Genomic DNA, 17,278 nt, shown 5'->3' on the forward strand with positions numbered 1-17,278 from the left:
TCTAGAAGTTATGGAGGTGCTCTCAGGGAATATAGGCCAGGGGATGCCATATTTGCACTCTCCATTTGGCTCCCTACTCTCACCAGTATCCCCCAGAAAAGAATTTATACACTCATCTGGAGCCCTGATTTTTGCAACTGCCAGCAGAGAACACCCCTAGATCACCTATTCCAGTGGCCAGCAAGATTTACACTTGTGGTGCCAGGGGATGATATATATTTGCATACTTAAAAAGCTGCTGCCTGTGGGCCTGGCTTCCAATCAGCCTGAATCTAAGTGTTGAGATCCTTCCCTTTGGGACACTGATGGGTATTGGCACACACTCAACTACTGAGAGCTATTAAAAATAAAACAGGCTACTTGGACAATCACAAAGGTTCAAGAGACAACCAAGAGCTAGGGCAAAGTTGAACAGTAAGTTCATCTCCAACACAACTCTTCAAGAAAGGGAGAGGCATTTATTTCAACTAACATATAAACCAACATATAGAATCAAGGAAAATGAAACAGAGAAATATGTTCCAAATAAGGGATAAGATAAAACCTCAGGGGGAAAAAAACAGAGATAATTTATCTAATTAAGAGTTCAAAGTAATGGTCATAAAGATGCTCACCAAACTTGGGAAAAGAATCAATGAACACAGAGTGCCTGTGTGGCTCAGTCATTAAGCGTCTGCCTTCAGCTCAGGTCATGATCCCAGGGTCCCAGGATTGAGCCTGCATCAGGCTCCCTGCTTGGCAGGAAGCCTGCTTCTCCCTCCCCCACTCCCCCCTACTTGTGTTCCTTCTCTCGTTCTGTCTCTCTGTGTCAAATAAATAAATAAAATCTTAAAAAAAAAAATCAATGAACACAAGGAAAACTTCAACAAAGAGAAAGAAAATGTAAAAAAAAAAAAAGTACCATACAAAAGTCACAACATGGAAGAATACCATTAACTGAACTGAAAAATCATCAGAGGTGTTCAACAGTAGAGCAGATGAAGAAGAAGGGATCAGTGAAGAGGCCTGGAACTCACCTAATCAAAATGGCAAAAAGAAAAAAAAGACAGAAAAAAAAAAGTGAACATAGCTTACTAGGTTTATAGGACAATATCAAGTGGACCAACATTCATACTATAGGGGTCCCAGAAAGAGAAGAGAGAAAGGGACAGAAAATGTATTTGAAGAAATAATAGCTGAAAACATCTCTAACCTAGAGAAAGAACAGACTTCCAGACCCAGGAAGTCCAGAGAGACCAAAAGAGACCTACACCAAGGCATATTATAATTATAGTGTCAAAAGTTAAAGATAGAGAATCTTGGGGCACCCGGGTGACTCAGTCAGTTAAGTGTCCGACCCTTGATCTCAGCTCAGGTCTTGACCTCAGGGTTGTGAGTTCAAGCCCCATGTTGGGTTCCACACTGGGCATAGAGCCTACTTAAAAAAAATAAAGATAAAAAGAGAATCTTAAAAGCAGTGAGAGGAAAAAAAAATATGTATAAGGAAACCCCCATCAAACGAGCAGATTTTTCAGCAAAAACATTGCAGGCCAGATAAGCAGTGGAACAATATATTTAAAAGAGAAGAAAAATCCTCCAACCGAGAATACTCTACCCAGCAAAATTACTCTTCAGAATTGAAGGAAAGATGAGTTTTATAGATAAGCAAAAACTAAAGGAGTTCATCACCACTAAACTGGCCTAACAAATGTTAAGGGACTTCTTTAAGCTGAGAAGAAAGGACGCTAATTGGCAAAAAGAAAACACATAAAAATACAAATCTCACCGGTACAGGTAAATATACAGTAAAGGTAGTGGATTAATCACTCATATAGCTAGTATAAAGGTTAAAAGACAAAAGAAGTAAAAATAGCTGTAACTACAATAATTATTTAAGAAATACACAGATAACAAGATGAAGAATGGGGGGGGGTTAAATGGAGAGCTTTATAATGCATTTAAACTTAAGCTATTATCAACTTGAAATAGACTGTTACAAATATAAGTTGTTATATAAAGCTTCATGGTAACAACAAAGCAAAAGCCTATAGAAGATACACAAAAGATAAGAAGCATACCACTAAAGAAAGTCATCAAACAACAGAAGAAAAGCAAGAAAGGAAGAAAGGAACAGAGGAACTACAAAAACAGCCAGAAAACAATGAACAAAATGGCAATAAATATATACCTATCTATAATTACTTTAAATGTAAACAAATTCTCCAATCAAAAGACAAAGAGTGGCTGAATTGATTAAACAAACAAACAAAAAACAAGACCTATCTATATGCTGCCTATAAGAGAGTCACTCCAGATGTAAGGACACACACGACTGAAAGTGAAGGAATAGAAAAGATATTCCATGCAAACGGAAACCAAACCAAGACTAAAAAGCTGATGTAGCTATACTCAGACAAAATGGACTTTAAAACAGACTGAGATAAGAAAGGTTTTACATAATGATAATGAGGTTAATCCAAAAAGAACATATAACATTTATAAATGTTTATGCACCCAACAAAGGGGCATCTTAATATTTAGTACGTAAAGCAAATATTAACAGACCTAAAAAGAGAAATAGACCGTCATACAATAATAATAGGGGACTGTAATACCCCACTAACAGCAATGGATACATCATTCAGACAGCAAATCAGTAAGAAAACATTGGCCTATCTCTGATTGACTTGTTTCGCTCAGCATAATACCTTCCAGTTCCATCCATGTCATTGCAAATGGCAAGATTTCATTCCTTTGATGGCTGCATAATACATAATAAAAAAAAGAAAAAAAAAGAAAACATTGGCCTAAAATGACATACTAGGCAAGACGGACTTAACAGATACATATAGAACGTTCCATCCAAAAGCAATGGAATACAGATTCTTCTCAAGGGCACATGAAACATTCTCCAGGATAGATCATATATTAGGTCACAAAACAAGCCTTAAAAAATTAGTAAGATTGAATTCATCAAGCATCTTTCTGACGAAAATTGTATGAAACTAGAAATCAGTTATAAGAAAAAAACTGGAAAATTGAAAAATATGTAAAGATTAAATAACTTGCTATTGGACAACCAGAGGCTCAGTGGAGAAATAAAAAAATACATTGAGATAAATGAAAAAGTAAATACAACATAACAAAACTTATCAAATGCAGCAAAAGCAGTTCTAAGACGAAAGTTCATAGGCTAAAAGTCTACTTCAAGAAACAAGAAAAATCTCAAATAAACAACTTTACATCTCAAAGAACTAAGAAAAGAAGAACAAAGTCTGAAGTTAGTAGAAGGAAGGAAATAACCAAGATCCGAGCAGAAATAGATGAAATAGAAATCAAAAAAAGACAATAGAAAAGATCGATGAAACCAAGAACTGATTCTTTGAAAAGATAAACAAAATTGACAAACCTTTAGCTAGACTCACCACGAAATAAAGAGGGAAGACTCAAATAAATAAAATCAGAAATGAAAGAGGAGACATTACAAAAGACACAAAAGATATACAAAAGATTATGAGACTACTATGACCAATTATATGCCAACAAATTGGATAGCCTAAGAGAAATGGGTAAATTCCTAAAAACATACAAGCTTCCAAGACTGAATCATGAAAAAAGGAATAAGTGAACAAACCAATTACTAGTAAGGAGATTGAATCAGTAATCAAAAGCCTGCCAACAAACAAAAGCCCAGGACCACACACTCTCACTGGTAAATTCTACCAAACATTCAGATAAGAATACCAATCCTTCTCAAACTCTTCCAAAAAACAGAAGACTAGGAAGCACTTTCAAACTCATTTTACATAGCCAGCATTACCCTGATACCAAAACCAAACAAGGACACCACACACACAGAAAAAGTTACAGGCCAATATTTCTGATGAAAATAGATGCAAAAAATCCTTAACAAAATATTATTAAATCAAATACAATAATACATTAAAAGAATCACACACCATAATAAAATGGGATTTATTCTAGGAATGCAAAGATAGTTCAATATCCACAAATCGAACAATGTGATATACCACATTTATAAAATGAAGGTTAAATATCATGATCATCTCAATAGATGAAGAAAAAGCATTTGATAAAATTCAACACCCATTTATGATAAAAACCCAATAAAGTGGGTACAGAGAAAGCATACCTCAACAAATGAAGGTCATATATGACAACCCACAGCTTATATCACACTCAGTGGTGAAAGCTGAAAGCTTTTCCTCTAAGTACAGGAACAAGACAGAATACCCATTTTTGCCACTTTATTCAACTTTTATTTTAGCATTGGAAGTCCTAGCCAGAGCAATTAGGCAAGAAACAGAATTAAAGTCATCCAAATTAGAAAGAAATACAACTGTCACTATTTGCAGATGGCATATTATATATAGAAAACCCTTAAGTCTCCACCAAAAAACTGTTAGAATGAATGAATGAATGCAATAAAGTTGCAGGATACTAAATCAATATAGAGAAATCTGCTGCGTTTCTATATACTAATAACAAACTGTCAGGAAAAGAAATTAAGCAAATAATCCTACTTACAATTGCATCAAAAAGAATAAAATACCTAGGAATAAACTTAACCAAGGAAGCAAAAGATCCATACACTGAAAACTATAAAACATTAATAAAAAATTGAAGATACAAATAAATGGAAAGATATTCTGTGTCAATGAATTGGAGGAATATTGTTAAAGTGTCCACACTATACAAAGCAATCCACAGATCAATGCAATCTTTATCAAAATTCCAATGGCATTTTTCACAGAAATACAAAAATCACTCCTAAAATTTGTATGGAATGACAAAAGACCCTGAACAGCCAAAGCAACCTTGAGAAGAGGAACAAAGCTGGAGGCATCACATTCCCTGATTTCAAAATATATTACAAAGCTATAGTAATCAAAACAGCATGGTACTGATGTAAAAACAGACAAATAGATCAATGGAACAGAATAGAGAGCCCAGAAATAAACCCATGCATATATGGTCAATTAATTTAAGAGAAAAGATTCAAGAATACCTAATGGGAATAAAAAGTCTCTTCAATAAATGGTGTTGGGAAAACTGGACAGCCATATGCAAAAGAATGAAATTGGACTTTTTTTTTATACCATACACAAAAATTAACTGAGAGTGGATTAAAAGCTTGAACATAAGACCTGAAACCATAATACTCCTAGAAGAAAACATATATGGTGATTTCCATGACTTTGGTCTTGACAATAATTTTTTTGGATTTGATAGCAAAAGCAATGGCAACAAAAGCAAAAATAAGCAAGTGGAACTACAGCAAACCAACAAGCTTCCGCACAGCAGAGGAAACCATCAACAAAATGAAAAGGCAACCTATGGAATGGGAGAAAATATTGGCAAATCATATATCTGTAAGGGGTTAATATCCAAAATATATAAAGAACACATACAATTCAATAACAACAACAACAACAAAAAAACAATTGGGTTAAAAATGGGCAGGAGATCAGAATATGCCTTTTGGATTTTCCAAAGACGACAAATTACCAATAGGTACATGAAAAGATGCTCACTAATCACCAGGGAAATGCAAATCCAAACTACAAGGAGATCTCATCCTACACTTGTTAGAATGGCTATTATCAAAAAGATAAGAGATAAAACAGGCTGCTGAGATTGTGGAGAAAGGGGAACCCTTGTGCACTGCTGATGGGAATGTAAATTGGTGTTACAGCTACTACGGAAAACCATATGGAGGTTCCTCAAAAAATTAAAAACAGAACTACTATATGATACAGCAATTCCATTTCTGGGTATTCATCTGAAGAAACCAAAAATACTAACTCAAAACATATGTGCACCCCCACCTTCATTGCAGTATTATTTACAACAGCCAAGATATGAAAACAACCTAAGTCTCCATCAATGGATGAATGCATAAAGAAATTGTAATACTCATGTATATAATGCATACACACACACACAGAGGAATATTATTCAGCCACGAAAAAAAAAGAAATCTTGCCATTTGCAACAACATGGGTGGACCCTGAGAGCACTGTGCTAAGTGAAATGAGTGAGACAGAGCAAGACATATACTATATAAATCTCAAAAACAAACAAGCTCATAGATACTGAGAACAGATTGGTGGTGGCCAGACTTTGGGTAGAATGGTTGAAGGGAGTCAAAAGGTACAAACTTCTAGTTATAAATTAAATAAGTCATAGGGATGTAATGAACTGCATGGTAACTATAGTTAATAATATTGTATTGCATATTTGAAAGATGCTAAGAGACCAGATCTCAAAAGTTCTCATCATAAGAGAAGAAAATTCTGTAGCTATGTATGGTGATGATGTCAACTAGATTTATTGTGGTGATCATTTTGCAATATACACAAATATTGAGTCATTATGTTGTACACCTGAAACTAATACAACATTGTATATGTACATGATTTACCTTAACAAAAAAATAATGTTATAGGTTCTCTGATGAGTTTTTCTGTAGTACAGACTGATGAGGAGAATGGGAACCACGGCCAGACTTTCTGACATGGATCCCACATGCAGTGTGCAAACTGCCGTCATGTGTGGTAGTCCGGTTTCCTTACTCAGAAGCTTAGCACTCCAAAAAAAAAAAAAAAAAAAAAATCAAACTCAACTTCATACCTTATAAATTTAAAATAGATAAAATAGTGCCCAACACATTAAAGCTTGATGGTATAAAGACCTTTCCATCCTTTTAAGTTAAAATAAAACTATACTTATTAATAATGGAAATTCAGTAGAATGGCAAAATGCTATGATCATCTAGATTGAAGATCTGAGGGACCAGTTATTTTTACTCTCATAGTTACAGGAAAGAAACTGAAAATAAGAAAGTTTGAAAAATATTTGTAAGATAACCCAGTATCAATTCAAGGCCAAGACCCCAGTTCAAAGCCCACGCCCCTTCCTGAGACCACAATGCTGACTTACATTCAGATTCTATTCCTTTACTAACCCAACATCATGATTTCTAGAAAAGAATTGAACTACTCGTGGGAGAACAGGAAAACGAGGATAAACCTACAGTGTCATGCCACTAAGATATGCTGGTGACGTCCATTTAAGTTTGTAACAACTGAAGGAACAGCTTCCCATGAAAGCCTGCTTTGCCTGTACAGGAAGAAAAATGGGACCTGTACACCACAAGCTACTTGCAGGCAGAGAATGGTTCTTATTGCTCTTTATTTCCGTAATACAGAGATGCTGCCTGGCACATATAGGCAATTAATATTTGTTGAATGATTTAAGTCATTAAGTGCATAGTTACAAAGTCTTCCCAACAGCCCTTCTTGCATCTGAGTGTCCTTATGAATATATGAAAATATGAGTTCAAACTTCCTACATTTACTCATCTAAATGCTGGTATCTATAGAAATGGGAATGACTAAAATTTGGGGAGAGCGACCTATATTCTCCAAGAAAGGAAAACAGCCCTTCCCCCATTGTCTCTGTGTTCTGAAGAACAAACTACCTGCATAAACTGAGAGATACATCAGGCTCATAATAGTGGGTTCTAAGAACCTGCCTTGTGTCAGACACTTTGCATACACAGTAAACATGAATGGCATAGAAACTGAGGTACAACTGGCTTGCTCAAAGTCACATATGTTTAAAGAGGCAGGACAGGAATTCCAGCCAGATTTCCTTGATTCCAGGATTCATGTTCTTCCCACTGCACCACCATACTTTCCAAGATACATTAAAATATACAATTATATAATGATGACTATGTCATGTTAAAACTGCAGTCAATTAATCATGATTACAAATGCTTTATTTGCACTAACATGATTGCGTTACAATTACAATTCTTTATTGGCACTAACATGATTGTTTTCAGTTCTTTCCCAATTCTTTCACACAATCAATCAATGTTATCTGGACAGTTAAAAAACACTTTAAAAATGTGGGGTGATAATAATGTTATTGAAGAGTTCAGTGACGTCTTCAAATTATACAGCAATTTATCAAAAACCTAATTGCCCACCAGATTTACAAGTGGCCTGCAAAACTTTTAAATGCTTCCTAAGCATACACAAATTAGCCCGGCTGCTTTATGAGGTAGTAAGGCACGCTGTGCCATCAAGCACACACAGGGGTAGCACACTGTAGATCCAATTCAACAGCATTCCTAAATGTTTAGTTCTGATCTGCATTTACATTTCCTGCGTTAACACCTATAAATGAACTGTGCAAAGACTTAACGCAAATAAACATGGTAACCATCAAAGATTTTTACTTTAGCAGTACAATGATGAAGAATGCAAAAGATACACCATTAGAGAACTAAAAGATCACGTGGCTGGCAGGTGGGAATAGTTAAGTTCCTGTTGAGACACTGCATTTGTAAAGTTCCTTCTGCTAGTACTACACTCAGCACTTTGCAGAAAGTGCTACATTGACATCGTTTGATGTGGGAACTATTTCTAAGGTAAATGAAAATGCCTTATATGCTGCATGTCATTATGAATTTCAAGTTAAATAAATAGAAGAGACTTTCATATATACACTACAGAAAACTCTGCTTTCTGCTCCAAGCTGTTCCTCCCAAAGACTTCACAGCCGTCCACCCCTACCCTCTGGTCTCCAGAAGCTAGAAGAAGGGTGGACTTCCCTGTCACCCAGCACTGGCTAGGAGCTGGGAGGAAGGGTAGGGAGAAGAAAGTGGGAACAAAGAGCCATGAATGACTCTCCACCCTTCTATTCACTTTCCCACTCTGGGGTTAAGGTTGTACTGTCTGCGATCAGCATCACAGGGATAGCAACAGAGGAATAACTGCTGACAGCAGCAGTGAGCTTTGATTCTCAACTCCCACATACCCCACAGGCATCCTGACATGATGATACTCACAGTAATGCTCTTACAGAACTATGCCCAAGCCTCTGATGGTATCAGGACTCTTCTGTGGTTCCTTTGAGTCTTGAAAGGGTGTAAAACAGCACGCAAAAGATGCTTTTATTTGGATGTATACTCTGGTGAATTCCTGGTCTACGTTAACTTTTGCCATGTTTCAAAATGCCTTTAACAATGTCTTTCTGCCTTTTTGGTCTCCAGTAATACCCTGACACCTAATACTGTAACTCCAATAACACAACGGATTTCTTTTCTGAATGTACACCAAAAATATTTTAACAAATATGGATGTGTAAACATCTAGAAACTACTAAACGTAATTTTGCTCAAGCAGACTGACTCCAAAAATGAATTTTCTTTGTATTATGTGAAAACTAGCACATGGATTTACACAACTATGATTTTTTTCTTTTAGGATTCTTGAATTTGATCAGCTTCAGTGGAATGCAGACTATTTTAAAAATAATACTTTTAGAGTTGTTGGCTTTTGTTAAACTTTGGCAAATAAATCCAATTTTTTATTAGAATTTGTAAAATCTCTTTGATTATTAATAGAACCAGACCTGTAACATATCTACCTTCTCCTCCAAATGAATGATTTGAGAAAATTTTTGTTATTTTATAAGAACAATTCATAAACCTATTGTAATGTATGCTTTAAGCGATTAACTGGACAAAATATTTTTAGCATATCTTGACTATAAGTGAAAAAAAAAAGAACTAACAGTTTCTCTTGTTTATTCCAGTCACAGATCACAGAACTCAAAGTATTTAGTAATGTGTCAGACTGTGGCAATTAGCTCATATGGATAGTTTCATAATATATGAACTACTGTGTACTTTATACTGCTAACAAATTTATTTGTTGCACCATGTATAAACCAGCATAGCCATTTCAAATTCAAAAATTGAAAAAACCATCACATCAAATTAGTTCAATAAACAAATCACCAAGCAAAAAAAATGGAAAATAAATTACTCCATTTTAAAATCTATTTTGTCTCTGCACATTTTAAATTAATAATATATTTCATATTAGTTTCCTACTACTAAAAATTGTATAAAGTTGACTGATATCATGACGGATAAATTAAAATAATTGACAGGAATCAAATATTTCTAAATTAATTGTTGCACATAGGATCTTTTACACATGTGTATGCACAAGAACAAGCAACCTTGTATGTGTATTTATATATATATAAGGTCACACAAATATCTATTCACTTTAAAAGCTGATGGCATTACTGAACAACTGAATATGAGAGATTTCTAATAATATTCCTTTTTAAATATCTCATGCTATTTAACAGATAACATTCCAAAAATATGTATATCTAACTCATTTTCAACTGCAAATGTGTTCACATGAATCCATTAGAGAAGTATAACAAAAATATGCCTATTACAATGTACCTTGGCATAAAAGATACACTGATAAATTTCTATCATTGGGGCAAATTTCAAGCTCATCATTAACTGATAATATATGCATGTCAAGGTAAAATAATAATACTGCTAGTTATAAATTATAATTTAGTTTTATATGGTTTTACATTCACTCTCTGTGATTTAAATAAGGTTATTTTGACATAATTAGTAACAGTATTAGCTAGATGTCTAGATGCACTTGATTTATCAACCACAGTTTTTATCAAATTATCTCTTCACATTAAAAAATGCAGTTTTAACAAAAGTGCTATATCACAATATAAAAAACAAATCCTCCTTCCTCCTTTTTAATGCAACATTAATGAAGCATACATAACATTATTACCTAGCTAGAACAAATTGTTTTTTAAATCCCAATTACAGGTTTCTATGTGTGTATATATGTGTGTGCTAACTGAATATATGTATTCAGTTCCATTTGCCTTTCTAAGAGTATCAAATGTAGGCATTCATTTTCCATTTAACTGGAAAGATCAAAATGCTTTAGAGATAAGGCAGAAAGTAATGAGGATAAATTTTTGTTGTTCAAATTATGTTGCCCTTTAAATCATATTGCACAAACACAAGTAGAAATAGAAAATTTCTAACTATACAAACTGCAGCACGTAAATATTTCCACTGGGCAAACTGTCAGGACAAACTGGAGAGCATCAGTGAAAGCAGGTCTGTACTTTCTTGGCTATACAACTGGAAGGAGAAAAATCTTAATGCAAGAGACCTCTTCAGATAAAACCCAGTTTTTCAGCCAAAGGGCATCTTCTCTCCCTTCCCCAAAGTCCTTAGTCAGCTAATTTCTAGATGTTATGAGTTTTTCTTTTGAAGCAAAAACACTATTGGCTCTTCTGTATCTTTTATTCTTATCCAAGGTCAAATTATTCAAAATTCAACTTTTTTAATGCACAGAAGATGAATGAATATCTAAAACTTTACTCAAAGTTTAATAGGAAAAACAATCTCCATTCAGTGATTTTATATAGATAGTCAGAAACACAGCACTAGTGATTATATAATCTAGAATAAACAGAATATTTTCAAAAGAGTGGAGTCCAGTAAACCTTCCAAACGCCTATTTATGCCTTTACTAATACATTGGAAACAATTCCGCTGATAAAAGTAATCTAATCATTTTCAGTAACACCAAATAATACTATCTCAACCAGTTAAAATTTCAAAAGCACTTTGGTGGTAAATGGCAGTGACCTAAAATTCCATTATCACAGCCCAAATTTCATTAACTTACATATATTTACTTTGTCAACCCCCAGACAACAATGTAACTACAATGCACAATAGAGAAAATGAAGGGTTCACACCAACAGGAAAAAAAAAATCTGCTTTTTTTCCCCCATGGAAAAATACATGAACATGATAACCATATTAAACTAAGAAATGGCAAAATTTATACAGTACCTGTATAAATAATTCCAAACTCTCCATGTAACATACTAATCCCAAGTTCAAAGACAGTAATATTTCCTCATCAAAAAATGTTCTTTAGGAGAGATTTATCATCTTTTGAAATGTAATACAAAATTAATCCCTTAATAATCACACAACTATCTTCACAGTTTATGGGAAGAGTACTTTATTAAAACAGATAGTCATTAACACATTTGGAAACTTCAGGTGATGTATTCTTTTATCTCAAGATCTAATCTAATCTAATAATTGATATAGATTAGATATATGCTCTAGATAGATACATATTCTAGTTAAATACAGACTCTAAGAAGTACCACACCAAGGTAAAACAGTAAGTTTGGAAATTTCAAATGTCCAGTATTTCTTCCATGGCTCATACTGGTGTTTTATTATTGTCTTACCTCAATGATTTTGTCATGAATCTCCAGGCCATCTGCTCTGTCGGCAGGTCCATTTTCCAAAATTTTTGAAACATAAATTCCTTCCGCTGATTTTTCTTCCTTATTATTCTACAAAAAATATAACCACTAGCAGTAAGAAAGATGTAAACAAAATTTTAGTTGGATAAAAGACAATTTAGTAAATGTAACATTGCCAATCTTCCCTAAACATGCAACTCTCTCTCTGAGCTGGGGATTTGGCACTGAATTTTAACTTACTTAATACCAAATAGTCATTAATCAAGATGGCAGCTTTAATGAATGAGTTCAACATCTCTGACAAGATTATCCATTTACTTCACGTTTTTGAGTGTACATAAAAAGCTGTGAGGAAAGGGTATGTACAAGGTGATAGACTGGCTTCAAAGTATTATTTATAAAACATCTTACTTCTCAAGAGAGGTAGCAGTTAAAAAGGGCTACAAGAAAACAAAAAGCATATCCAGCCTTCCAGCCTCACTATATATTTGGTTTGAGATGTGGCCAGAGTTTTGAAAATATAATTTAGCCTCATGATGCAACAGATTTGGAAATATAGCTCTGACTGTATCCACAGGAGAGACTAGGAGGTTGCTCAAGTGTAAAATCCTAAAAGATCAACTCTAACTGCAAGAGAACCCTTTCAAGGCTAATCATTACACATTTCCAGGTGTAATGAGCCTAATGATTAGTTAAACCTCAACCATATAACCGATATAATATAAATAGGACACTTTAGCAGTCATGGGGAAAATAATTATGTTGCAAAACTTATCTAGGTAAAATGCCCAACATATTATAATAATAATTTTAAATATCATTTTACTTCATGACAGTTTAGATAAAATTATTTCTCCTTAATTAGGCTTCCTTAACATGAATTTGAAGAGCCTCTTAAAAATGTCCAGTGTCATCTAAATGTCAAACACCTAAGTGGCATTTTATAAAAATATTCCTTAGGGGAAAAGAAAACAAAAAAGATATGATGAAAAGACTTCTATCTTTTCATAATAAATGGGGACTGTTCTAGAAACAGAAGCACAGCAGTCATTAGTTGCTAGGTTTCCAAAATACTAAACAGTAAGGGGGAAATATGTCATTGCCATCCTGACCTAAACATAGCATATGGCCAACAACTCTAAGACAGTTTCCTTGGGCAACATCTGCAATGCAGGATGCAAAAATTTCATGGCAGTTTATTAAGAAAATTAAAGAACATGCTTTTTTCTTTAAACTTTACCACATTTTCTAGTTATGGTGAAAATTAAGTTGATGTAGTAGTATTCGAAGGATATAAAAGAACTTTGCAACTACAGTATCTGGTTTAAGTTTATAACTCTGGTTTAAGTTTATAACTTTGTATTTTGAAAACAATTGGCATCAATGTAGAAAATATATTTATTCAATTAAATAAAAGATTTGATTTGGGAGCCAACAATATTTCAAATCAACTGTCTTTCTTTAACATGGCATTTCTTATATAACTGTGAAAACAATGATCCCTTATTTTAACTGTTCATTCCATCAATCAACATGCATTATAAACTGCCTGGTCTTTGTTAGCCTCTGAAAACTGACAAGTTTGACTTAATAAGTAGAAGGTATAATCAGTCAATCCAGTTACCTAATATTGCCTATACACATTATTGTGAAATAGGTTTAAGAAGTTTACCAATGGGGGGAGAAAAAGAAGTTTACCAATGGGGCTATCCAATGTAAGTAAAATATTAAACATACTCTCCTTTCTTTCTAAGTAGCAAAGAGGAACAAGTCTGTTAGTTGTAGGGTTTTTTGTTTTGTTTTCTCAAAAAAAAATGTAGTTATGTCCTGGAATATTTGCATTAAGGAATCTGATATTTGATCATAAGCATGATTTTAAAGATTAAACCACTTGTTTTCCTTATTCAAAATCTACAAATGAAAGCCGTCTTCTATTATTTTATAAGCAAAGAGAGTTATGCATGAACAAGGTAGGTTACCTGATTTGGTCGACCTCCTATAATATTGAATCCCAACGTGTCATTTTCTCTTTCTAACACGATGGTGAGTGGCTTATGTTCTCCATCCTAGAAGAAAAGGGATAAAATAACTAGGTAAGGTAAGGAAAGGAAAAGAAAAAGAAAAAAAAGGAAAGAAAAGGAAAAGAAAAAGAAAAGAAAAGAAATGCTATCACAAACCTATTTTTTTAAAAAATTTAAAACAGATTTCTGGTAATCCTACAGGTATCCTTATTTTTTTTTTACAGTAGAGCAAACTAAAGAATCTCAGAATTTTTTTTATATAAAAATTTCACTTTGGAAAGTCTTTAGGGATTGAAGTAATAGTGAGCTATTGATAAAATTATTTCAGCAGTAATATTTGGATTGTTACTGTAATGCAGCATCTAAGTTACAGTAATCCTAATTTTCAATAGTATTCTTATTTGGTTTTGCATAATTCCCACAGAATTTTAAAAAGAGAGGATTTGTGTTAAGTAAAATAGTGTGTATTTCTTCTCCTGGCAGCCAGATAATAGTAAAACAACCAGTAATTATATTTACAACCTGTTTATTAATAAAGACCAATTTAAATACAAAATGAAAGAGTGCCAGACTAGGTAAGGTTTATTCATGGCTATGGGTATTATTAACTGCCCTAGGAAATTACATTTGGCAATTCATGGTAAAATTCCATGAGCACCATCACCACCTCTTCCCAGGAGCTTTTCCCAAGCAGTGCACACAGCAGCCCCTACTGGTACTGGGAAAACATTTCTGAGGAGCATAGAGAAGCCTTCTGACAGTCCACAAAACATGGGCAGTTTTTCCTCACTTCTCAGAATCATAGCTTGACTTGTTGCATGGACTTCTCTGTCATATAATTCCAGTTGCTGCTCCTTTCCATCAACCACGGCTTCCCTACAACCTTGAAACATGACCTGGTAATACAGAGCACGTTTCTGCGCTTCTCTCTGGGTCTTCACATTTTGTAAATTTACCTGGCTCTAAATAGGATACAGAAAGAATCAGGGATAGTATCTAGTCTTTTAATAAGCATTGTGCCTCCCTTTATCAAAGTAGAAACATTTTAGCCCCTCACACTTCAGTTGTCTTTTTTTAGGTTCAAGGACAGAAGCTTCTAAATTCGATGCCTGGGTTGGAGGCAGTGCAAAGCAGTCCCAAAGGGGAATCATCCTGTGTTGCTCCTCCCCAGGACGCTGAAGAATGAAAACAGCTCCTTGAATGGAGTGCAAGTTCTGTTAAATCCCTGCTCACCATGGCAGCGACCAACAATGTCAAACACTGTGCAGAAGTCCTCCAGAAGAGAAGTAACAGCTTTATAAACAAGCCTCTTCACACGGGGTGCTGCAAAGAGCTTGTTTATTCAGTCTGAAAGCGGGCAGTCCACCAGCACAGTTCGGGGCCAGAAGCTTCGACAAAGAAGGGAAACAGCCGCTGCCCAGGGGCTCAAAGGGCGAGTCTGACTGCAGATGGATGTGGCTGCTCTCAGATTTGGTTCCCCAAGCCACCACCACCACCCCCAAAACACACACGCACGCACGCACACACACACACACACACACTCCACCTATGATGAAATCCCAAGGCAGCGAAGGATTCTTTAGGAAAGGTCAGGGTAATGAAAACTCTGCAGGTCTAAGAAATTCCATCTGTTAATCTCTCAACTCAACGTTTTCCCTGTTTCTCACACCGCTGATAGTCCCTGCACTGAGTAGAAGGTAGCCGATATGGGTAGTCTGGCAGGAAAACTAAGTCATTCAGAGCTAAAGGTGTGTGACTGACAAGGCTGCAGGGATGCTGGGGCAGAAGCAGAGGGGAGGCAATGTCGGGGAAGTCCTCACTTCCTGGCTTTCCTTTTCTGATTGGCTTTAGGCACAGGCCAAAGGTACAAAACAAACAAACAAAAACAACTGGAGAGACGGTAGGGCAGGAGAGCGAAAGATGGGGAACAAGGGTCGGGGTTGGAAAATGAGTATTCCTAATTCTTCTTTCTCCATCGAAAAGTTGGAATTGAATTTGTTTAATTCGTTCCAATCCTAATATAAGTGGAAAGGGGAAAACCCTTTTCAAAGGCAATACTAATCCATCCGAAAGGTACTAATAATGTACGTCCTATGGTCAGGGCGGGTGGATGCCTCCCACCTCACGGTAAGGGAAGTCACCTCTAAAGGAATCCCGAAGTACCAGAAAGAAGCGGTCCTCTTTCCACCCCAATCGTTCCCCAGGTGCCCGGTCCCTCTGCGCTTACCGGGCCGCGGCCGCCGCCCAGGTCTCTGGCGAAGTTGCGGACGTGAGCCATGTACTGGGCGAACTTCTCTTGGTACCTGCGGGCCGTGAGCTGCACCTCGCCCTGCAGCGCCCAGAGCTGCGCCAGCAGCGCCTTCTCGCGCCGACTCCAGGCGAGGACTAGCGGTCCGGGCCCCCGCCCGCTCCCGCCGTGGACGCCCGGCGGTCCCCCGCGCGCGCCCCCGCCCCCGCCCCGGCCGGGCCCCGGCGCCGTTCCGCAGCCCCCCCGCGCGGGTACGTCCACGCCGCCGCGGCCGCCGGGCCCCGAGACGCAGTCCCGCCGGCGGCGGCGGGCAGGACCGAAGGCGCAGCGCTCGACGTGCGCCGCCAGCTCGTGGAGCCGGACCGAGCGGCCGCAGCCGCGGGCGCGGTAGTCGCACTGGATGCGCAGCTTCTGGATGAGGCTGCGCAGAGGCAGCACCCGGTACAGCTTGCCCGGCGCCAGGGGCTGGCACTGCAGCGGGCACCGGCGCCGCCGCGCCACCCAGGGCAGCAGGCAGCTGGCGCAGAAGACGTGCCCGCACGGCGTGCACAGGGGCTCCTCCAGCACCTGGTCGCACAGCTTGCACTTGAAATCCGGGTCCACCGCTTCGGCGAAGCGCTCCAGGGCAAAGCCCATAGTCGGGAGGGGGAGCAGGGGGAGCGAATCCAAGTCCACTTTATCCAAGTCTCCCCCGGGCTACCCCTGGGACGGCTTTCCTGCGGCAGTGACCGTGGCTGGCGGAGGGGAGGAGAAAGGTGGGGGGTTGCGGTCCCAGAGTTTGTTTGGCTTGAAGTTTTCAGGCTCTGGCTGGGTCCCCTGACTCCGCCGTGTTGACAAGCTAATATGCCAC

General features: G+C 37.0%; 1 protein-coding gene across 1 annotated transcript in view; it reads right to left on the reverse strand.

Moving 5' to 3' along the window:
• Positions 1 to 17,064, reverse strand: part of PDZRN4 (PDZ domain containing ring finger 4) — a 354,481-nt gene extending 337,417 nt beyond the window's left edge. The window contains 3 exon segments of the mRNA XM_027591611.2: positions 12,142 to 12,249; positions 14,139 to 14,225; positions 16,408 to 17,064. Coding sequence (XP_027447412.2) covers positions 12,142 to 12,249; positions 14,139 to 14,225; positions 16,408 to 17,064 — 852 coding nt within the window.
• Between the last annotated feature and the right edge of the window lie 214 nt (positions 17,065 to 17,278).

The sequence above is a fragment of the Zalophus californianus genome, chromosome 9 (genome assembly GCF_009762305.2).
Source record: "Zalophus californianus isolate mZalCal1 chromosome 9, mZalCal1.pri.v2, whole genome shotgun sequence".
NCBI classification, from domain to species: Eukaryota; Metazoa; Chordata; class Mammalia; order Carnivora; family Otariidae; genus Zalophus; species Zalophus californianus.